Source organism: Elaeis guineensis, chromosome 14 (genome assembly GCF_000442705.2).
Source record: "Elaeis guineensis isolate ETL-2024a chromosome 14, EG11, whole genome shotgun sequence".
Lineage (NCBI taxonomy): Eukaryota > Viridiplantae > Streptophyta > Magnoliopsida > Arecales > Arecaceae > Elaeis > Elaeis guineensis.
The window spans coordinates 645,925-669,489 of record NC_026006.2 but is presented as its reverse complement, the minus strand read 5'-3'; the positions used below and the strand labels follow the sequence as shown (position 1 = coordinate 669,489).

At 36.5% G+C, this 23,565-nt stretch overlaps 1 protein-coding gene across 1 annotated transcript; it reads right to left on the bottom strand.

The window, feature by feature from the left end:
- Positions 1 to 2,853: 2,853 nt before the first annotated feature.
- On the bottom strand, positions 2,854 to 23,290 carry LOC105032976 (uncharacterized). The gene is made up of 4 exons (XM_010907583.4): positions 23,058 to 23,290; positions 5,265 to 5,425; positions 4,847 to 5,188; positions 2,854 to 4,714 (listed from the first exon to the last, which is right to left on the bottom strand). Exons 2-4 carry the CDS (start codon positions 5,416 to 5,418, stop codon positions 3,255 to 3,257), a joined length of 1,956 nt encoding a protein of 651 aa, XP_010905885.1. The 5' UTR covers positions 5,419 to 5,425; positions 23,058 to 23,290; the 3' UTR covers positions 2,854 to 3,254.
- Between the last annotated feature and the right edge of the window lie 275 nt (positions 23,291 to 23,565).

The following is a 23,565-nucleotide window of genomic DNA, read 5'->3' as shown; positions in this document are numbered from 1 at the left end:
TTCTTTGTGTTTGTGTAGTGTACTTAGCTCTACTTGCTTTATATTCTTGTTTATCTTTCGTTCATTTAATTTCGTTACTATGTATTATATTTGTTGTACATTCACGGCATCTAACTTAGTTTATTTCAAAAATATGCACATACTTGTTTATAAATTTGTGAAAATCCAATTTATCCTTCCCCTCTCTTTAGATTGTCTAGCTAGGCAACAAGTATTTTTTGCTTAACTTAAGCATTAGCTTGCATTGATTGTTGCTTATTGCAAGTTGTATTACTTCATAGTGCTAAACCCAACTACGCCCTTGGATGTTCTTATTGACCTACCAATATAGTATACTAAATGCAGTGATTTGAAATCATCAGGGATCATATTACATCAGGATAAGGATCACTGATGATCTAAAATTACATTGATGATCGTATTCGGATCACCAAACTACCATCTAAGGGTAGAATTCAGGCTTTGCCTTGGGTGATAATGATGGCCACAATAACAATGGTGGTGGTCATGGTGGTGATTCCAGATGGAGCTAAGGGAACCAATTCTCTCTTTACAAAGGAAAAGGTGAAAACCACTTTTTTTAACTTTCACTTTTTTTCAAAAACTAGGAAAAGTTTTTAAAAATAAAAAATGAGAGTAATTCATGGGGCCCAGAGTTCAGTATTGGCAACCAATAAAGTATGGTCTCAAACATCATGAAGTTACTAAATGACCTAATGGTAGTCACATGACAGAAGAAGACAGAATTTCGATCACCTTCAAGTAACCATGGAACCTGGATTTTTTTTTTTTTTTTTTTTTGTCTCCTTCAATATTTCTTGCACTTGCAAAAGCCATTTGCAGTTCCAACTCTTTAGCACCGTTGAGTGCCTCCTACAGACAAGGCTCCATCTACAAGAGAGTTTGCTTGTTTTTCTTAGGGAGAGAATTGATCCAAGCTGTGCAAAATTAAGAAACCTTGGTCATCCGCGAACGACGTTCCAAGCACCCTGATATAGCAAGGACAGAAATTCAAAAGGAATAGCTCTAGCAAAGCAATTTGTCATGGGTGGCTCTAGGAAGTACTAGGAGCGTGCATGGTTTAAATCGAATCGGTTTAGAGTCAATTTTTAGACCAAATCGACTTGAATCGGATTTCGAAAACCAAATACAAAATCAAACCAACTATATAAAAAAATCGATTCAAACCGAACCAAAAAAATTGATTCAGTTTATCGAATTGTGGGCAATTTGGCTTATATCAAATATCTAGTTTATGGAATGGATTAAATGGGCTGCTATCTATTCTAATTTTTCTAACCATGCTAAATGGATAGCTTATGAGATGGGCTAAATGGACAGCTTATAGTAAGGCTAAATGAGCTAAATATAGAAGCAATGAACCGTTAGGGCTGGGGCAAATATATATGAACCGGTGGCTGTTCATATAATATATACACACACATCATGAGTTGGTTCTGTTTAAATCAGATTTTTCAAAATTAAAATCAAAACTGAACCGATTTTTTCAGATTTAAAATTATTAAATCAAACCAAACCGAATCCAGAAAACCAACCAAACTGAATCAAAATTAACAACTCGGATCGATTTTGTAGTTTGATCAGTTTGCTTGCACACCCCTAAAATGTACAAAGAGCATAATCCAGACTTATCCATTGTTATGCCGGTCTATGATAGTCCCAACCAGGTATATGACGGCCCAAGAATCCAATAGGACATGTAATAAGACAGCAAAAGAGTGCCTCTTCTTTTGCCCTCCGAAATACAAATAGCATAAAATTCGCAATCATGATTCTTCCCAGATACCTCTGTAGGCAAGCTGGTGGCCACCAAAGTGCCACAAAGAACTCATTCATAAGAGCCATCAGAGAGTTTCTCGTAAACATCTCTAACAATAGAGGCAAAGCTAACTAAACAAGATTCCAGAGGCATAGATGCCTCCAGTGCTTTGCTTACAGCCATCAGGGAAGGCATCCAAGGGGGCCTCCTCTTCTGTCCTTTGGTTGCAAATAGCGTAAAATTCGCCACTACTTTCAAGATGCGACTTCTGGAAACAAATATGTGGCCACTAAAGTACCATAATGAACTAAGTGAACTATCAGATAGAATCCATTGCAAAAATGTCTAGTAACAGAGGTAAAACTAAATCAGATTCCAGAGGGATAAGATACGTCAAGTCCTTTTACAGCCAACAGAAAAGGCTTCCTTTATCTGCACCCCACCTCCAAAATAGATGAAAAACGAAAAGAAAAGAAAAAGAAAAAAGAACTAACATTTAAAAGGAGACAGCAAAGAGGCCTCCACCTTTGCCTCCAAGTTACAAGATGGCATAAAATTCGCCCCATCACTGTTACCCGACACAACTTCTGCTGGCAAACCTGTGGCCAGCAGTACCACAACAGGCTCATTTACGAGCGCTGCTGCACATAATCTATTGCAAACATGTCTAGTACAGAGGGAGGATAAGGTACGTTCAATCCTTTCCTTACAGCCATCAGAGAAGGATTCCTTTATGTACCCAAGAAGAGCGAACATCTAGAGCGACAGCAAAGAGGGCTCCTCTTTTGTCCTCCACATTACCAATAGCATAAAATTCGCCACTACAATTCTTCCCATACACAAATTCTGTAGGCCAACCTATGGTCGTTAAAGTACCACAAAGAACTCATCAACGAGAGCAATTAGATAGAATCCATTGCAGACGTCTGGTAATAAAACTAAATCAGATTCCAGAGAGATAAGACACCTCCAGTTAGCTTACAAGCCATCAGAGGAGGCTTCATTTAACCGAGTAGGCTGCCTATTTATCAAGGACAACATAGGAACATTCGCAACAGTAAGAGTGATCCATATTAGCAATAACAAATTTCTGCAATAGAGCTTCATTAGACGGATAAATGTAAAATTAACCACTAAATTTTGTCTAGTTTGAAACAACATATTGCCCCCCTCACGTAAAAGGTGATCATGATGGAAAGATGAGGGCTGCCGTACAAATAAAAAGATATTACAACTCACAGATGATGCAAACCATGAGAGCAATCTCTTAGGTCCCCTCATGGAAGCACAACTAAGCTCATATTTCAACACTAACTTAACAAAGCAGACCTGCCATTCTTCATCAATGTACAATGGACAATTGGAAAGACTGAACCAACCAGCATATATAACCATATCTACTTCAGAGACCGCAAGGCAACAAGCCAAGCCATATGCGGATGAGAGCAGGACAGCACAGTGCCCACAACAAGTGTCAAGGCTTGCTAACACCATGATTGTCTCTCGCATCATTCTCCCAAGCTCCCTTCCCAAACACTTCTTCAATCACATTACAGGTTGACAAAAAATCATCTTTCCCTGCACCATGGGTGTAATTGATATCCCATGTTTTTGGGTCACAAGGACCATCAAAGAACTCATGATCTGTCATATCACTCGCACCATCATTCCTGTACTCCTCGAGCAGGTTATCATGGTCCTCAATCAGACTATGCTGCGTGTCGAGATTGTCTGCTGCACCACCACAGGAGTCAGCCCCATTGTGCTGCCCCTCATAGGACATGCAAGAATCATCCCGAAAATCTTGCTCCACACCATTCTGTAATTTCTCATCAATAAGCTGCACTGTAGAACAAAATTTTGACTTATTATTGACACATCTTTCAGAAATACCACAGAGTGCTTCCTCATTCTTATCAGCAATGGGATAGTCATCACACTCATCCTCATCGTCAGCATCTTCATTAATGTCTGTTGCTTCAGGGCCATCTTTATCACAAGCAGGATCACCTTGATTTGCAAGAGATTCCACTACAGAATCTTCTTCATCTTCCTCTGTTGTTGCAAACTCACCATCATCACTTTCTTGCCATTCATCATTGTCACTGTCCACATTCAATGGGTCTGACCTGTTCTGTTCAGCCCTCTTCCGAAGCATGAATACATTGAAGTAATAACTGACCAGCTCTTTACTGCTTCGAGAGGGTAACACCTGGGGTAGATGGTTCCAAAAGTTCTTACCTAATGATGCAGGATTGGATAGGACAACTTCTTGGAACAACTGTTCCTCCTCTTCAGTCCATTTCTTAGCCACATCCTCTCCCATGTCATTGAAACCTAACTCTTCAAACCTGCCCTCTCCCAACATTCTCCTAAGCTTTTCTCTTGCTTCTGTAACATGCTGTCTCACACATTGGATGGAACCCTTATCCAGGCAGCTACAATCCGTCTTACAGTGCATAGATCCAATTTCCGAAGCCAAAGAGTCAGAATAGAGCATTGGCATGACACAAGTTCCAACCCATTTATCACTATCATCTTCATCAATCATATGATGAACAGCTGATGATGAACATGTCATAGAGGTCAAAGGTGATGAAACACAATCATCTGAATCCTTAAAAGAATTCCTAAAATCTCGTGATCTCCACTCTGGAATATCAGCTTGATGATTTGATCCAATAGCAACAGGCTTTCGAGGAAGGTAGTCAAAAAGGGGTGAATAGAGCTCTTCTACTTGATGGAACCCTTGTGCTCTTTGGTATTCTTCCAAATAACTAGGAAGAAAATGGACACTAACACCTGAGTCCAAATTTGTTACTTCTTCACTTCTACTATATATGATCCATGGCATGTGGCTACTGGTTGCCTTTTTAGCAGGATCCTCAGGAACAGCAGCAACCTCTTCATTCCCTAATTCCCTGTCAGAAGCAACTGAAAGTGAAGGTGTCAGTCATAGGCCTCTTCTCACTCCATTTACCATCTTAAATATGACAGGATAAATTTCCTCAAAAGAGTATGATCGTACAAGTGTTATATACAAAAATAAAAAATAAGTATAAATACCTGAAGTAAGTAGTTCCTTGCAGGTACTAAAAGGAAATTCTGGAAAAGAATCCAATTTTTTATTTTCATATACTTGTTTTGGGCGCTTGCTTTCAACTCGGTAAGCTTCATCATCACACATAGGCCGTTTGCTATGCTCTGACATGACAACTTCACTGGTGCTACCTGACACACCCACCATAATGGAGGTATCTCCAAGAGCAGGTGCAAAGTTATCATTTGTAGTATCAGCAGTCCTGTTCTCATATTCCTTGTTTGTGACAACAGAGATAACAGTACTGGAATCACCTCCTACCCTCAATTCACCTTGAGTTTTGGTGAAGGCATTCTCCCTTTCTCCATCTTTATATCAGAATAATGTTAGAAACTAGGCTAATCATTTCCTCTATCTTGCAAGGAAAAGGTTACTTTTATTTACCTGAAGTTACTGATTTCTGCAGAATACCTCTAAATGAAGAAATTTCCTCAAAAGAAGCAACTTGGCCGTCATAATCAAATTGTCTCAGGTCTTCATAAGCCAGCTGGTTAGGGTCAATGTCAGCAAAAGGATGTTTGTTATGCTTAAACACCATGTTTGACCTGCGAGATTAACAAATTTAAGTTTACATGGTTCAAGACAGAATTGAGAAATTTAAATACCCATCTTACATTACAGAATAGAGAAGAAACGAGTCTCCCAAAGGAACTAATTTTAAGTGATACATTTCATCATTTCCAAAATGGCAAATATGGAGAATCATTTGACATAATGTGGATTTCACATAAGTTAAACTATTTTGATTGATGAATATTAAAATAGAAATGGGGCATCAACAAGTCCCAGGGCCATGACCAGAAATTTCTTAAGATTTCCATATTTAAATTAATTGTGAAAGGTTTTCCTCTTTTGAATTTGTTTCTGAGGGGCAGGAGGATATTTTTAGCTTAAGCAATATGTACAAGATCATGGACCAATTAAGATGGAGAGGCTTTAGGGAAAGGAGGTGATCATTATATAAATAAATTCTGGTATTTGTGCTCACTTTTCCAAAGATATACTTCCATCCTGTCGCTCCATGAATGCTTAAGAGTTGAGAGAACAGAAAAAAAGAGAAAAGAAACTAACAACCCGATTAATTAAGGTCAATCAAATCCCTTTTCCTCCTTTCTTGGCACATAGTCCCCTTTCCTATTTCATTTTCAGGATTCTTCTTGCTCATGGTTCAGCTACAAGATTTAAAGATAACTTTTTCTCTTTCTTTCCAAAAGCATGGATCCTAGACTAATTATATTTCATTGAGCATCAAGAAGTTGTAGTTATATTTTTAATTTTGATTTATATTGCAAATGAATGCCATAATAATTCCTGGGCATTGTTATACAGAGACACTAATGTTGATTGGGATGATCTGATTTATGCATACGATTTTACCATATTCACGTTTATACAGATTCCTCTTTTTAATATATAAACATCTGACTTTTATTGAAGATGATTATTTTTTGTTTTATCAAATGTCTTTAAGAAAAAAACACTCTTTAGAAGATTTGGTCCAGTATGATACTTGTTTCTGATTGTATATAGTCTCAAAACATGTATAATGATTTGTTCATTTTGGTAGTTGACATGACAAAGCAACACTTTATCGCAAATTATGTGTTTAGAGTATAATTGTGGCTTAACTGCCAATTCTTCACCCACTAGCTTCTCTTGTATACTGTGTCCTGATTAATCATTCAAAATTCATAGCATAATTATCCAGGGTAATAAATTTCATTTATTTAGAACACTTCATATTTATCCTATTAATATTCTTGGAGTGCCAAATCTAATTGGGGTGAAGTCCGTGACTGATTATACAATGAAAAGCAATGCATATGAAGCAGAAATCATGTCTCCCGTCCAACCTAATGTAATCCTGGCTCCAAACCTGCAAATCAACAATGTTAAACCAACAGGCCAAGGGCATTCACTCCCCATTATTCTAATCTCATGGTCACAGCCAACAATTAACAAACTGTTTTAGCTATCAATTATCTTTCCACAAGGTCCACAATGGGTTCCACAGAATTTCTTAATACATCTCCATCTCAAACACTAGACTGCCTGTGTATCACACTAGCGTTTTGTCACCTGGTTGTTCAGACTCATGACTGAAGCATGACTAGTAGAATTGAAGCATTTAATTTCAGGGAGTAGAGATGCAAGTGTTTCTATAGAAAATGCAAGGAGTCATAGAGAACTTAATCACAAATCAAACATGTCATTTATGATTTGCTCTTGACAAATGCCTTTAGAAGAAGAGTTCGCATTAGCAGAACAAGAAAAAGGGGCAAAAAACAGCTGCCTGCAGCAGCTGGAGACAGGAGAAGCTTGTTGCACAACCCAAGAGCTGCCATGAGTTCCTCTTTCCCCACCTTTGCCTAACTGGTGAAGTCACTTAATAAATTGTGAACTCTTTTTTTTTTTAACACTTTTTTTAATTGTCAAGCTTTGATCAGCTTTGATCGATTACTGCAGAAGTTCAATAGATTAAGGTGGGCCCTTTTTTGTGCCTTCGCCCCTCAACAAGACAGTCGCCTTTGCTCCCATCTGTTTGCCTCTCAAAGGGGTGTTAGGTATGCGGTGATCATCCCAAGATTAAGGATGATGTGAATAAAGATAATGAGATTACCATGTTTAGTTGCATCATATTAATCTTACATGACAGTGATCTCAAAACACCCTCACTCCTCAAATGACCACCCAAACTAGTAATAGCAAACCCATCCTTGATATCGGGTATCCAAGATCATCTTCAGGCGGTGATCTTGGACTAAAATTTAGAGACAAAAATGCCTCTCAATCCAGCAAAAAAAAATTGGTACATCAATGTATTATTAAAATATTATATCAATATTACATTAATGATATATTGTATTATAATATATTATTAATCATATTATTATTCAATGATAATTTAAAAATTATAATAGAAATATATTATTTATATAATGAAATTATTTAATATATCACTTCTATTTTTCTTATTTTTCTAATCAAAATAAATATAATATATTAAGGGTAGTTATAATGTTACATGGTCAGTAATCTTGGATTCTTAAGGAACACCAAACATGTTATTTGCAGATATCCAAGAATCTTTAACCGCTGAAACAAAGCATACCAAATATGGTAATCTTAGATCACCAAGGGGATTAGATTACTCAGATCACCAGTAATGTAAGATCACCTTGATGATCCCATTTCAGTCACCAAACACCACCTAAATGGACTCAGCTCGACACAAGCAAGAAACTTCGGGTGGGCTTCAACTACATTTTGCACCTAGGCACGTCTTTCAAAACATAGTCTTAACAAAAGGTTTGGAATTTCAAGAACAAAAAGGTTCCAGCACCATTCAGTTTCCACTCTTAACTTGTAACATAGCAGAACATGACGTTGTCTAGCAAGGAAAGAACTGCAATTTAGAAAGTCATTTCATCAGCTAACCCATAGGCAAATAAAGAATTCTTAAACACAATCATTTAGGTTGCAGCCCACAGATTAGCTTAGAGGACTATTTCCAAGCCCTATATTCTGTTTGAATCCAAATATGCATTAAGCGAAAACCTCAATCAATCAACTTCTACAAACGTCAGCAAACCAACATAATCACATTAATGAAAGACCATTAACTTGCAACACACTGACCTATCCATCTAGATTCATAAATCTCGTTTAACAGTCAATGAATATTTTTGGGAGTGGGGGTGGGAGGGGGTGTTGGGAATCATTAATCACAGCAAACTTCACCAAATCATTTTCCCAATTTACCTAGATAATTCCACATCTTCTTTTCTTGTTTTAAGACCCTTAAATATGACTTTAGAATTTCTTCATCTCAAGCCCATTTATATTCCAGATTTCATGAACATGATAAACTTTTCAATAGTTCTCCCATCACAATATTCCCTGCAAATACAACTGTTGCATTCCTCCATTATTCCCTCTGCAAATGAAGTTTAAAAAAGTAATAATAAGGCAAAGCAAAAGGAATGAGGACAAAGAGAACCATGTGATAGCTCTAAAAAGACACTTTGAATTTTAAGAATGGTCTAGAAATACTGTCAATTTTTGTTTCAAAGAGTTCTTCACATGACAAACGATTTCTTTTATATATATATATATATTTAATCTCTCTACCCCACTAAACCAACTACCTCATCTATCTCATGAATCCAATCAAACCTAATCAAGGAAACCCTGCTGACTAATATATTTCTTTCCTAAGAAAAACATAACTCCATTTGTCTAATTCAGAATCCATCTCTCAGATATCTCTTCCTTTTACATCCTAGACATTGGAAAACCAATTTATCTGTTTCCCAAAAAAAAAAATGGGCTATAAATGGCTCACATTTAGAATGCGCCTCTCCTGTGCAACTCCCATATGTGTCCTAGGAAAGAATGCCATATCTATGACATCTTTTTTCCTTAAAACAATTTTAACATTCAACTAGACTCTAAGCTTGTTCTTAGTTCAAGGTGATGGAGGAACAACACCCACCAAATGGCCATTTGAGCACTTGGGTATTAGGACTCTCGGAGGGGGAAAACAAGCACTAAAGAAAAAACAGTATGCACTCAACGCTCAACTTTTTCTCTCTTTTAACTTGAATGTTTTTGAACCTAATAATTCTACACCACTAGAACATATTTCCACAAAACATGATTCTTTGTAGAACAGGGAGAGACCTCTTTTTCACAAAACTCATTTTTAAGGTCTTATGACTTGTCGATTTTGACAAAATAGGTTTTACAGAAAGCAACCAAAGAATCATTTTTGTAAAAAAGTTTATTCACTTTCCATTTTTTTAATAAAAATTGCCGACCAAACAGTCCCTAAGATACCCTCCACATGTAGGAAAACAACTTAAAGATTTATTTTCCATTTGATCCAACTCCATCTCTAGTACTTTTTTAAATGTTGTGCCACCATTGTTTAAGTCTGGGGAAAAAAAATGGTATATCTCCTTCCTTTTTGCATGTGCACTCCCTCTTCGCTGTCCCTCTCTAAAGAAAGAAGAAGGTAGATCAACCAACGATGCAAGCATATATAATAATTCATACAATGAGAAATAACTAATCAATTTTGAAATACATCAATGGATCATATTTGTATTTTTATTTTTATTTTACATTTTACTTCTGCTCACATTTTATTGTTTTACTTTTATTTTCAGTGTTGACATTTTGAATTTTCTCTTTTAGTTTTCTATTCTATGTTAGTTTAAAATATTGCCAATGCCAGTCCCAAGTCTAGATGAGAAAGATGGATACCTTATGCTGACAACTAGATGCAAAAATGAGAAAGATGGATACCTTATGTTGACAACTAGATGCAAAAATATGTCAAACTATGCAATCATTCAAAGCTTGATATGTATCAATATTAGGGCAATAGTTATTAACCTGGGCAGAGACCGACTCAGATGAGGGCCCACGTCACTGGGTCACCGTTCCAACCATCAGATCAAGCAATGGGGCCCAAGTCACTGGGTCACCGTTCCAACCATAAGGTCAAGCAGTGGGGCCGGGTTTACATTACAACAAATTAAAAAATTCAAACTACAGAATAATTAGATATAATGTAAGAAAATATGTAATTATCGATAATTTTTAAATTTAAATACTGCCCTTTTTATCATATGTATCTACATTCTAAACTACTCTGCACTTGTAGCATAACCAAAATCATGAAATTTTTAAAAAATATTAAAAAAATATTTACAATGTAAAAATATTTAATATCTTTTAATTATTTAGATAATGAAATTTTGAAAATAGCCCAAATAATAAAGTGGAGCATTCTGTTTTCTTCATTTTCTACTGAAGAGAAAAGAACTAAAGGTTGAAAAGACTTGGATGCAAGTAGGGTCACACTTTATTTCCTACAAGAAATGCAAATAAAGTGGCTTCGACATATTATATAGAATTCATGCATCTACATCGAGTATTAAGGTCTCTTTAATTGTAGAACAATCAAAAATCATAAAATTTTCAAAAAATTATTAAAAGTTATGTACAATGTAAAAAAATAAAAATATTTAATATCTTTTAGTTATTCAAAATATAAAAATTTGAAAATAGCCCAAAAATAAAATGGAGGAAAGTTTTTTTCTTCTAAAGAGAAGAAGAAAAGACTTGGATTCAAGTAATGTCACACTTTATTCCCTACAAGAAAACACTGAACGCAAGTAATGCAGCTTCTATGTATTTACAAAACATGTGCATCTACATGAAGTACCAAGATCTATTATGTCATACCATGATACTAAATTTCTGTCTTACTTTTGGTGCACCCTATGGAAGACACGTAAGTTAGAATCTTCGAATTCATATTATCCACAAAATGATGGCCAAATTGAAGTTGCTAATCGAAGTTTAGGAAATTTATTTCTGAGTTTGGTTGGAGAGAAGCCCAAAAATGGGATCTTATATTGCCACAATATCACAAACACAGCTATAGACTCATCGCAATGGGTGCCGGCATGGGCATGCACAGTGCGATAGAGGATCTTGTGTGTGCCAAAAGGTGTAATGCTCCTCAATACTTTGGAACCTCTTGGGTCACCATTGGGTGGATGCCTCAATGGCATAATATCAAGGGACTTAAGAATCTTGATATTTGGCATGGTGATGGATCACAAAGATGTGCAGATACTCGAGGAATCTTCATGCATTTAAGGAGAGGCATGATGCTTCAAACAGGGTCCCAACTCCCCAAGACCCGTAGAACATGGGCCCACATGGCATGATTGTAGGGCAAGGTAATTCCATGGCCAGACAATCTCGCATAGAGGCGTTCAAGGCAATGTTGGTTAAACAAGCTAGCCACATTGCACGAAGGAGATTTCCATAAAATCCATGCTTGGCGAGTTTTCTGAGCTACCCTATACATTCTTGATCTCTATGATGGAGAATAGAAGTGACAAAGAACTACCCAGGCAAGGGTTTGCCCTAATAGGCAAGTCTCATGAGCATTGCAGGAGGATATCTTATAGAGATCCACATAGTTGGTCAGCCGTGGAGCATAAGTATCGCTAAAGGAATATCGATCAGAATATTATGCCTTAGAATAGGACCAACGATCAAGGATAGACAAGAGGGGTGTGCCAAGGAGAGGACAATGTGATGCAAGGATTGTTCCGACCGAATATACTTGATAGGCAAACTTGGATGCCAATGCCATGGCAATGCACTATGATGTGCAAGTTGGCCGTGGACCAAAATGTTAGGCGATATAGCCGTGGACCCTGCGCATTGTGGCGCTGCCCAGTGATGTGCAAACAAGCCCTAAATATTGTTGAGTAGTATGACCATATATGAAAAGGCAAGCCAAGGATGCCAAATTAGGATCATCACACAACCATGTGGGGAAGCTTGAGTAGCGGAACCCAAGAGGGCTCAGACATGCACAATCAACACAGCTTCAAAAGGCTAAGAGGCAGTCAACTTAGTGGTTCGACTATGTGACGGTGGAGAATGGTTTGTCTTTAGCCTCATGCATAGCTATAGCATTGCATGGCCATGTCATGTGGACTTGGTCCATGTATTTCTAAAAGGAGTTGCATGAGCATGTCACGTCGTCTCCGCCGACTTCACTTAAAAAGAAAAAGATCAAAAACAGGACCGAAGCCACTATTTCATTTTTGAAACAAGGGCACTGCCCTTATTTCAACACATGAAGAGAGGGCTTCAAAAGTGGTATCCCTCCCTCCTTCACTCTTTCTTCCTCTCCCTCCACCTCTCTCCTCGCCGCCCTCTCCTCTCCCACTCCCTCCCTCTCTTTCCCTTCCCCTCTCTCCCACCCTTGCCAATTTACTATATTAAGAGGCAAAATCGTGCCAGTTCGCCTATGGTATGGCTTGATATGCCCCAAACTGGATGGTTCAAGATGGTACCACCAAACTTGGTGACTGGTAGATTAGTAGTGTAGCAAATATGTTGTTGCATGGCAGCACTCTACAAGGAATCATGATATCTTGGGAGCAACACTTAGCTTGTGGGACAAAGCCATGGAACTAGCATAGAGGTGCCAAGTTGCAGAGCACTCCTAAGAAGAGTCTATACTATGACATAGAGATGTGCATAAGCGTTACAGCCAACCCAAGGGGTCGGGTTTGCTTAAGGCACCCAAGGGTGTCGCATGTGTTCAGTTTGATAGCCCTAGCAGCAGCATCAAGATGCAAGCTTGGCTATGTAGATAGACTGCTGCGTATTTATATGCATGTCCGGTAGGACTCAAGCATTGGCCTTGGTGTGTGGCATGCCCGGGTGCCACATAGGTATATAGCACCCCATGACAACAGGCAGAATTTGCTTTTAGTTACTTTGGGAATCAAACTACTCAAAAGAATCCATTTGGGGTGGTTTATGAAAGGCAATCTAATCACTTTCATGATTTGGTTCGAAAAGCGCTCATAGAAAATTCTAATGCTAGTGCTAACAAGATGATCAATAAGCAATTTGCACGATAAGGGCCAAATGTTGAAAGTTCGAATGCCAAGGTTAAGAAAGATAAGCATAGAAGATTTCAAATATTTAAAGTTGGTGACTTCGTGATGATACATCTTAGGAAAGAGAGGTTTTTGATAGGAACATGCAACAAGCTCAAACAAAAAAGAACAAGCATCAAACCTTTCAAAGTTTTGAAGAAAATTAATGATAATGCATATGTTATTGATCCAGTAGATATGGATATCTCAATTGCAGATTTGTACAAGTACTATGAAAAGGAGATGCAGCAGATTTGTATAAGTACATGAAAAGGAGATGCAACCCAAACCAAGGGGGGAATCAATGCAATAGAGTCCAGGAAAACCAAGGACTTCAACTCAATTGTTAGGAGGACAGGTGTCAAATCCAATCTGAGCCAGGATAGAAGTAGTTGTTAGCAGCATAGTCAAAGTTTGTCTTCATTTGCAGTCCAAAACCTAATCTAGTTTGGTTTTAGTATGAGTTTCAGTTTTAGTTAAGAGTGTATAATTCATATATAAGGGACTATATATTCACAATGTTTTACCATGGTTAACCAGTTTATTTTGTTCTCAAGTTGGCCTCTCAATAGCTGTTCCCTTCATGCTTTGGTTGTTTTCACAAGTGATTGCTTCACTACTAAAGTTGTCTCCTTCTCAAGCAGTGGGTACATCAAAATATCACTTAAGGAAACTTCTTCCGTGAATAAAAGCATAATAAACATCAATTTTCAAACAACTACAAATTGCCTTGGTGGTTGAGAGGGTTTTTAATGTATCCCAGGTCAAGCATTAGAAGCCTTGTAAAAATTCAATTTTAACAAAGATTTTTTGACCCAACTGGGTTTTCTAAAAGTGGCAAGCTTGAAAACCGGGCAACTCGAACCAATGTTCATCAGGTCAAATGTAGATCCGGTCCAACATCATAACAGGACCTGACAAGGTGCCGATTAACTGGTTTTCTGATCAGGCAAACCAGTTTGGTCAGGGTTTAACAAGTATTATTACAGCATCCCCTATTAAAGGTGACAGAATATAATCAAACCCAATTATTATGAGAAGAAGGAAAGAGTTGGCTAAATTATCCACCATAAGTGGCATACCACAACGTGACCTAGTTATGGAAAGAATTGAACAAGGGTTGATTAAATCGGATCCCCACAACCAGCATGATACAATCTAACCTAGTTGCGGTGGCAAATGAGCAAATGTAAATTAGGTTTAGGGTGCCTCCTAGACACAAAGCATTAAATGGCACCTCTTAGAACTTGCAAGGAAACTAAAGCAACAGCATCAATTAGAGTTAAAGCATGCAAAAAAATTAATTACAAAAGAAGATATTAGATTTGATAATTGGAATGTTGGAACTTTGACTAGAAATAGCATAGAATTAGTTGATACAATAATACAAAGGAGAATCAATATTGCTTGTTATAAGAAACCAGATAGACAGGCAATAATTGTAAGGATATCAGTAACGGTTGCACACTTTTATACTTAGGAAGGACAATCAAAAAATGGAGTAATTAGGGCTAATAGCTACCAAGTTTTAGATGAGAAGATTATTGATTTAATTAGTGCTCATGCACTTATTTCTCCACAGGAAACTTTTGATTGGCAATGTCAAGCATGCCATGATCAACAATGGAAGTCGCAAGTTCTTTCCCATGCCTTGTTAAAAAGGACTCATCATTTACTGCATGATTAAGAAGTTGCTACACAAGATTATGAATGCATTGAATGCATCAAATGCACATATGAGTTGATGTTGCCTTTCCTCCCATTGATTTTGAAGATGATCCCATGTGTTAATATCATCTCTTGAAGATCTCTGAAGCACCATCAAATGCTTCACAATAATATCTTTATAGCAAGCATCATCCACAATTTTCATCATCATAGAAATAGAACAAATATTGACATAATAACAAGAGGATAAATAGTAAAGTTCACCCATTCGAAAAGAATAGAAGAATACAACATAATTAGAAAACAAAATGGCTGAGAAACACCAAATATAAAATGATTGAGAATATCAAGATAAAAGAAACAAATATCATGGTTAGGCTTACAAGTCTTATTCATGTCAGAAGTCTTATCCATGTCGACCTTGGCAACAATTATCCATAAGAGAATGTGTAAAAAGTCCAAATGAAGGTTTTATTATCTTTCAAGGTGGGAGAGGTAGTTAATGCCAGCAATAAGTACCTTCAAAAAATAGTTGCCAATATTTTCTTCCAAGAGTAAATCCCACTAAATGGTTGCTCTTTCAAATGGCTCCCTTCTTATCTAAATTACTCCTTTAGCCATAAAAAGTTAATTCCTATAAAAACTACCTCTAAAGATGACACCGTAGCCTCTTGCATGGCTCCTTGTAAAGATGACAAATGGCAAATCATGATTTCTCCAAGGTCATGCACTAATAAATAAAGAATTATGCCAAATATTGGACAATCTAATGTTATCAACCATTTATTGTAGCAAAACAAACTTTAAATCTAATTTTGATGTAGACATCGCTACAAGTAATGTTGGACAAAGAAATTAAAAAACAATCAAAGGTTGATGAAATAATGAAAGACATTCTAAAAAGTGAAAGATAATTATCAATGGTGGCTTCAATAAGTTTGCATGAAAGAGTGGTACAGGATAAAAGAGTACATGGAGGATATGGTTTCAGTGATGGGAATTTAATGAGAGATTCAATTACTGAGTTTACAGTGGATTATGATCTAGCAATTTCAAATACTTATATTAAGAGAAAAGATGAATATTTAGTAACCTATAAGAGTGGACAAAATTATCCCAAACACATTACACTCATACAGAAATAAAAGATCAACAAGCAAATATTTAAGGTGCTATCAAAGAAAAAATTGGCAACATATCATAAAATAATAGTATCAAACATACACATTAAATGTAAAAGGAAAAAAGATAAAACTAATAAATGCTTATACCTAATGATTACATGATGGAATTTAAAAGGGAAAAAATGTTACATCTTTAGAGCTAATCTATTAAAGGAGAAACTTTAAAACTTAAGAACTGAACCAAATATACTGTAAAACCAGCTGGACCAATTATATTAAAAGACTCTGCAAACATGATTTTAGAGAGTCAGAAGACAAAAGATATGCGCATAAAGGAACTTAGTAGTGGAATAATGAGATACAAAAGGTTGAAAGGTGAGGATTTGCTTTAGCAAATGGCAAAAACAAAGATTTTGAACGATGTTAATGCTAAGGATGTTAACATGACTATAAATAATGCTAAATATGTAGCATATGGAATAATAGATAATGTTTAAAGAGATGTGCGAAAGAAATTTATAGAATATCCAATATAAAGGAAAGGAATTATAAAGATTTAGATAAAGATATATGAATTAAGAATAAGGACAGTAGTATATTGATGAAAAATGAGAAAATGAGAAAGATGAAGATGTCATATTCAAACATTGGTAAGTCAGGATTCTATCAGAGAAATTTTTATTATAGCAAAAGTTAAAGAGATGTCAGGATTGCTTTTGTACGAACATAAAGCTGAGGTCGCAGTTTGAAAAGGATACAAAAGGATAAGTCATTTGTGCCAGGTGAAGTACCTATTGAGCTTTAGAAAGTTATAGGATATCAGAACCTAGTTTACCAATGTAATGAGATTTTAAAAACTAAGAAAATGCCAATTGATTGAAAAAGTATTTTTGCACCCATCTATAAGTATAAAGATGATGTACAAAATTGCTCTAGTTATTGAGAAGTTAAACTTACAGGGGAAAGAAACTTCAACAGAGACTAAGAAAATGCAAAATAATCTCAAATAACCAATTTGGATTTATAATAAAGACTATCTTCATGAAGGTTCTAAGTATCGTCGGGTAGGGCCATCCTAATTTTTTCAGTGAATGAGATACCCTGTGTTCCGACACCTAGGACAATGGATGTTCCATCCTATTCAGGTCCATTTCCTGACTTATCCCATCCTGACACTAGGGATGAAGGGATGCCCACTATCCCACCAGTATTTAAAACCTTAATATTCTTGCTTATGCAATTAATTTAAAAGATAGAGAAAAGGGGACTTGGAGAAAGCTTATCTAAACTGCCAAGTGTCCAAGTATTCCATAGTATCTGACATGGCGATCTAAGAAAACTGGAATATGTGGAACATACTAGTGTACTAGTTTTTTTTTTGGTTAAAGACTAGTTTTTTTTTATTATTATTTAAATGGCTAATGCCTACTTTGCAGCAAAAAAGGCCACTTGCTTGGATATTGAGCCCATACACTAATCTGGGTCACTGTTAGGCTCAGAACTAGATAGGATCCTGACCCATGTGAACTGGATAGGGTCCCGACTATTAGTTAACATCACTTAGAAAATCCCTCGCTACCTCATGTTAGCTCTCAAAAACCCTTTAAGTTGATGCAAGGATTCAACACCTCTTCCTCATCCCCCTTCATCAAAAGCTCAGAAGATATATTGTGGAAAAAAATCAGAGAAAGGAGACAGAAAGGCTTGCTACTTGGAGTGTGCACGATGGAAGGCCCTTGAGGAACATATGAAGATCCATTCTCCCCTCCTCTTTCCTTTTGGGCGATCCATTTTTTGCTTTCATGGTTTAATCAAGCTAAAAGGGATGAAAGGCAGAACCCTCTCTCTCATTCCTTGAGGTTTCAATGATTTGGGCCAGTGTAGAGCTTCACACAAGATGGAGGCGTGTCATAATGTCCCATCATACCTGGAGTGTCAAGTCATGCCTCCATGTGGATATGGCAAAAGCTCAACTCAATCAAGCCTTAATCCCAAACTGGTTGATTTCTGCTACATGAATCCTTTTTCTTTATTCCACTTTATTTAGGGCCACATTTTTTGAAAGATGGAGCGATATCATAAAGTCCTTCTTTTACTACATCCCCTGTGATTTTTTGTCTACCTGTACCCATCTTTCCTCCTACATGTATCAAATCACTCCTACATGTAGGGGCATCGCAAAAAACCCAAAAATTGGCATATCGTTAACAGTTAACACTATCCAAGAGAGATAATTTTTAAGGCTTTAAGAAGGGTAACCATCAACAGTGCATATTATCAGAAAGGATACACATATGTATATGATACAGTATTAAAAAACATTAAGAGCTGCTATGATTTTAGTATTATATTTCTAGTTACAATATGCATGCACCAAGGATCCTAGGTCCATATCTTTTTGCAGTAGGTATAGGTGAACTTATTACTAACATTCAAAAAGATGTATCATGCTATAAATTCTTCGATGATACTAAAAGTGAATTGAGTACTAAGATGGATTTATGGGGGGAAGGCTTTAAAAGACAGTAGTTAAAAGATCAACAAAACAATATATAGAATGTAGTTTCTATGAAAATAGAAATAAAGATGAGGTTATAACTAAGATTAATCAATAAGCGATACCACAAAATGATGGCTTTCCTTACTTGGGATCTATTACACAAAATAACAAAATTACAGATACAAATATATGTAATAGAATTAAAGCTGATTGGATGGTGTAAAGAAGTGCTTCTAGGGTATGTTGCAATCTATGCATAAATAGACAATTTAAAGGAAAATTTTGTAGAACAACAATAAGGTCTATAATGTTATATGGCTCAAAATATTGGGCAATTAAATGGACTTAATAAAACAAATTTAGAAAAAAAAAAATATGAACATTAAGATGGATATGTGGTAGAACTAAAAATGATGGACTGAGAAATGACTTTATTTGAAGATTCAAATGAGTTCACAAAATAAGGGCAAAGTGATGAAAAATTAATTGAGATAGTATTCGTGGCATGCTCAACAAAATTCAATGATATCATCATGGATGGACATTGGGAGAAAACAAGTATTTCCTGCAGGATGTATCAAAACAAGGGGACAACCTAATACATCATGAAAGGACATTGTGAGAAAAGAAATAGAAAAGCTACAAACAACACCAGAGGCGGTCCAAAATGAAATGATTGGTGAATGAGAATCCAATAAAGATACCCCGAAAATAGTTAAGGCCTAATGGTTATGGTTATGGCTATTTTGAACTTTTCTTCCAATCTACTTGATACATTTTTTATTTAGTTTTACTATAGTTTGTCTTTTCGGGTCTTGCCTTATCTCCTGTTAGTATCTCATTACTCGACCATTTCATGTACATCCAAGATATGTTTCTCTCTATCCGCTTACCTCTTTCATGTCCCATTCCTTCTTCCTTCTATAACAATCTCACTCAATTCATTTCACCACTCTTCCTTGTATATTCATGTAACAATGCCAATAAATGTTGACTTGAGCACTTCTTTACTTTTAAAATATTAAAATCTGGATATTTAATCATTTTAAACTTTTTAAAAATTAATTATACTGCTTAATACAACTTACATTAAATATGATAAACTCATGATTGCATATTGTATATAACACCTCTAATATCCTAAGTAATGAATCTACCATTTACTCCAACCATTCGTCATAAGATGTCTCTTCAACTCCTCACTTTAACTTTATCAGGATCCCATGCCTATTTATTTTGGCACAAATATTAAATTGGAAATACAAAATTATACATTTCACAATTTTTGATACCTAATACATTAATTCATTTTGCATGATGATTTTTAATATAATAGTATTAAAAAATACATATTGGTTATACAAAAATGGTTATGATCACTCATTTTAATTGCAATCAAGCCACCCAAAACAATTGTTTGAAACAGTTTTACTAAAAAGTAAGGTCCAAGAAAATAACATGACCAATATCTATTAATAGGTGATGAATGAAATCATGCATTATCCAACAAAAAACTAAAGTACCCCAAAAGCAATCAGAAAAATTATGTTTTAGCATTGTTTTAAAAGATTGCAGGCAGGAACAAGCTGTCCAAGGGATTACTTAGCGCTTAGATACTAAGTGGATGCTGGGAGTTCATGGTGGTCCAATGAATTAAAAAAGATATCAAAAATAATAAATATGAGGAGATCTATTGAAAATTCAGAAAATAGTGATAGCCTACTAAATGTTGTGGTATATCTATAACCAAATCTAAAAGCAGGGCAAAATCAAAAGCACTCAATTGATCATTAATGAAATAAACTTAAGAAAATGGGACAACACTGAAGAATAGCATTACAAGCATAAAAAGAATAGTTGACAAGCTAATGATGAACCAATGAGATTATAAACTATACACATTTGTTTCCTAGTCTTTCTTCCCTTCCTTTGTTTCCTTTTTGTTGCAGCAAAGGTTAAAATCCTTGGTGAACCATCGCCAATAGCAATGGCGGAAACACCAATAACAGCAATGGATATGACCGCACAACCAAAAGCAATTGTGGCAAGAGTAGCATTGCCAGCAATAGCAACAACTATCGTTTACAACGCTAGCTACAGTCATTCCTATTGACAACAACCTTCTATAGTCTACAATGGCGAGCTAGAATAGCAACACCAATTGGAGGGTCGCCACGTCTGTCCAACCCACCACCACTATTATTGTAAGCAACCTGAAACAGAAGAAAAATAGAAAAAAGAAGAAGAGTAGGTAAAGAAAGAAAGGAGGATAGGAAAACACCAACTAAGCTGACTACTAATTGTCGAGCACCAAATCCATCTTTGACAAAGTCCAAGACCGCCAGTCCATTTTCTTCTCATCATCTTAAGGTTCCTTAGGGTTTGCTTCAATAAAAGCTATATTCAAAAGGTATAAGGTTGGCGTATGTATTAGGTAAGCTAATTGGTCACATAGCAAGTTAACAACAAATAACTAACCCAAGCTAATCCAACCCAAACCTAGGCACTTGACTTAATTGCCTTCCTCAAGTGTACATGTGCACCTAAGCACCTGCCAAGTGACAAGCTGTTTATTTGGCACACCCAGGCCCAGGTGGGGCATATGAGGGCCCAATCTGCCTTAGGCGATTGCATATGCAAGCATCAGGCCCACCTTTTAAAATAATGAAGTTTCATTAATTTGCTAATGCGTTAATACAAGGAACAAGTTTCAGCTACAACTAGTGGCAACTAGAACACCAGAATAAACAAAGATTGGGGGAAGGCAGTTTTATAGTTGATGCGCCCCATGTGTCACACTATTCATTGTGTGAGTCAGGGAACGATACACAAGGGGGCATTGATCCAACAAGTGCCCCTCCTATCTCCCTATGTTCTTAGGTTGCGGTCTCCATATACAATGACCGAAAACCTTTCCTTAATACAAGCCAATACTATCCCATTATATTTTCTAAAAATTCATCTCTCATTTCCTTACAAAGTTTACCATATACAACATCAAAAAAGTCAATTCCTATCAATCATCTATTATGCAAGATGACAACCACATGTATCTTCTAAATGTATGATGAAAACATTTCATATAACCTCTACTTCCAAAGCACTAAATGTCAAGCAACTAGAATGCATTAGGAAGTATATCGAATGAGAAAAGGAAACCACCACGAATCAATTAGCACCTCCATCACAATTAGGTGGTGACCTTTTTTGAAGAAATGGGAATGGGCTGCCAAACCCAGCAAATTTATAAAAATAATAAATTTAAATGTGTAGGTAGGGATGCAAACCAAGGTCATTAGTATCCGACACCCATTGACTTTACAAACTAACAATTAGAACCACCAACTAATTGATTGGCAAATAGTTTGAAGAATAAGTGTCACATATCACAAAAGCAAAAGAGTCATGGATCAGCAAAAAAATACTTTTCAAATTGCAGCAAAAGAAACAGTACAAGCAAGGGAAATACTCCAGCATCAAATTTGTCTAGGTAGGAACTCCAATTTAACTGAATCCTACAGGGAAGCTGATACATCATTGATCCACCAACTTAGGAACGCTAAATTTCCAAATAGCAGACTTCAACAGAAACCATCCAGAATAGAATCCTGATCTTAGGATGTTCTATAAAGCCAAAGTAGAGCAATTTGTCAATTCCAGATACCTTTAACAATTCTTATGCAGATTGATCAAATTACAATATCCATCTACAAGGCTTTATTTCGCTATTTTCCTGCTAATTTCCAAAAGAGTCTATATCAGAACTATTCATACCATAACGCATCTACTGATTAAAAGGTAAATATCTAAACATTTTAACCATTTATCAATTAGAGATTATGAATGGTGTTTGTGTAATTCGGAACAGAATAATCGTGCTTTGCCCACCCTTTTTCTTATTTCTGCTCAATTCTCTAATCCAATTCCAGATTCCTCTCCAATTCCACCACCGGATTTTGAAATATATCTGGCTTCAGTCTGGCCCCCTCATCCTTTCTCAATCATTATCCAATTTTTCCCTCTCTATTAGTTGCTCCAGATCAAGTTTAGGAGCGGGTTTTCGAAATCTTTGCCTCCACATCTCATTCTAACCTGGTTCTGGATCTATAAATCTACTGTCCCGAAAGATCCATTAATACTTAGTACGTGCATCGTTCCCCTTCGTCTATTTCTCCCGACCCTTTGTTCCGTCGGATTTTGAGCATGTGACAGACAGGTCCAGGCATAAACAACGTGAAATCCTCATACAAGCGGACAGATCGAAGGCTTACATCCAATCAAAAGTAAAATTCAGGCATGAATCTAACAAAAGCAAGAAATTTATGTGGATCCAGGCATGGAGCCGTGGAGATCCACTGACATGATCAGGATCAATTAGGGTTAGGGTTAAAGAACTCACCGGAGATGATCGGGACGCCGGAGTTGATCCGAAAGGTTGAAGTAGTTGATCGAAGCGCCGGAGCCTAAACGTTGACAGCTTGGGGGAGAGGGAAGTGGGGAGATGGAGGGTGCCGGGATGCGACCGATAACGGGGGATCGGGGTGAGGAGACTGGTGGGGTTGCAACCGTCGAAACGCAGCGGCTAGGGCTGCGAAGGAACCGAACCCGCTGGTTATTGATTGGACAGCTAGGCCTCGTGTCATCTAAATAATCAACCGAAGCTCCCGCTTGCACCTTGACTAATTGCGAGATGTGGCAGCGGCTCGGGCTGGATCGGAAACATGTCCCACAAAGTCCTGGGTGGATTGGCCAATTTGTCAAATTTAATAAATAATTTAGAAATTCAAATCCCAGCAAAATATTTATTAATCAGAATCTATTTATTTATCTATATAATAATAATAAAATAATAAACAGATATCAAAGATGTGTATCCATACAGTATTTTTCTATAACTTAGATTTCAA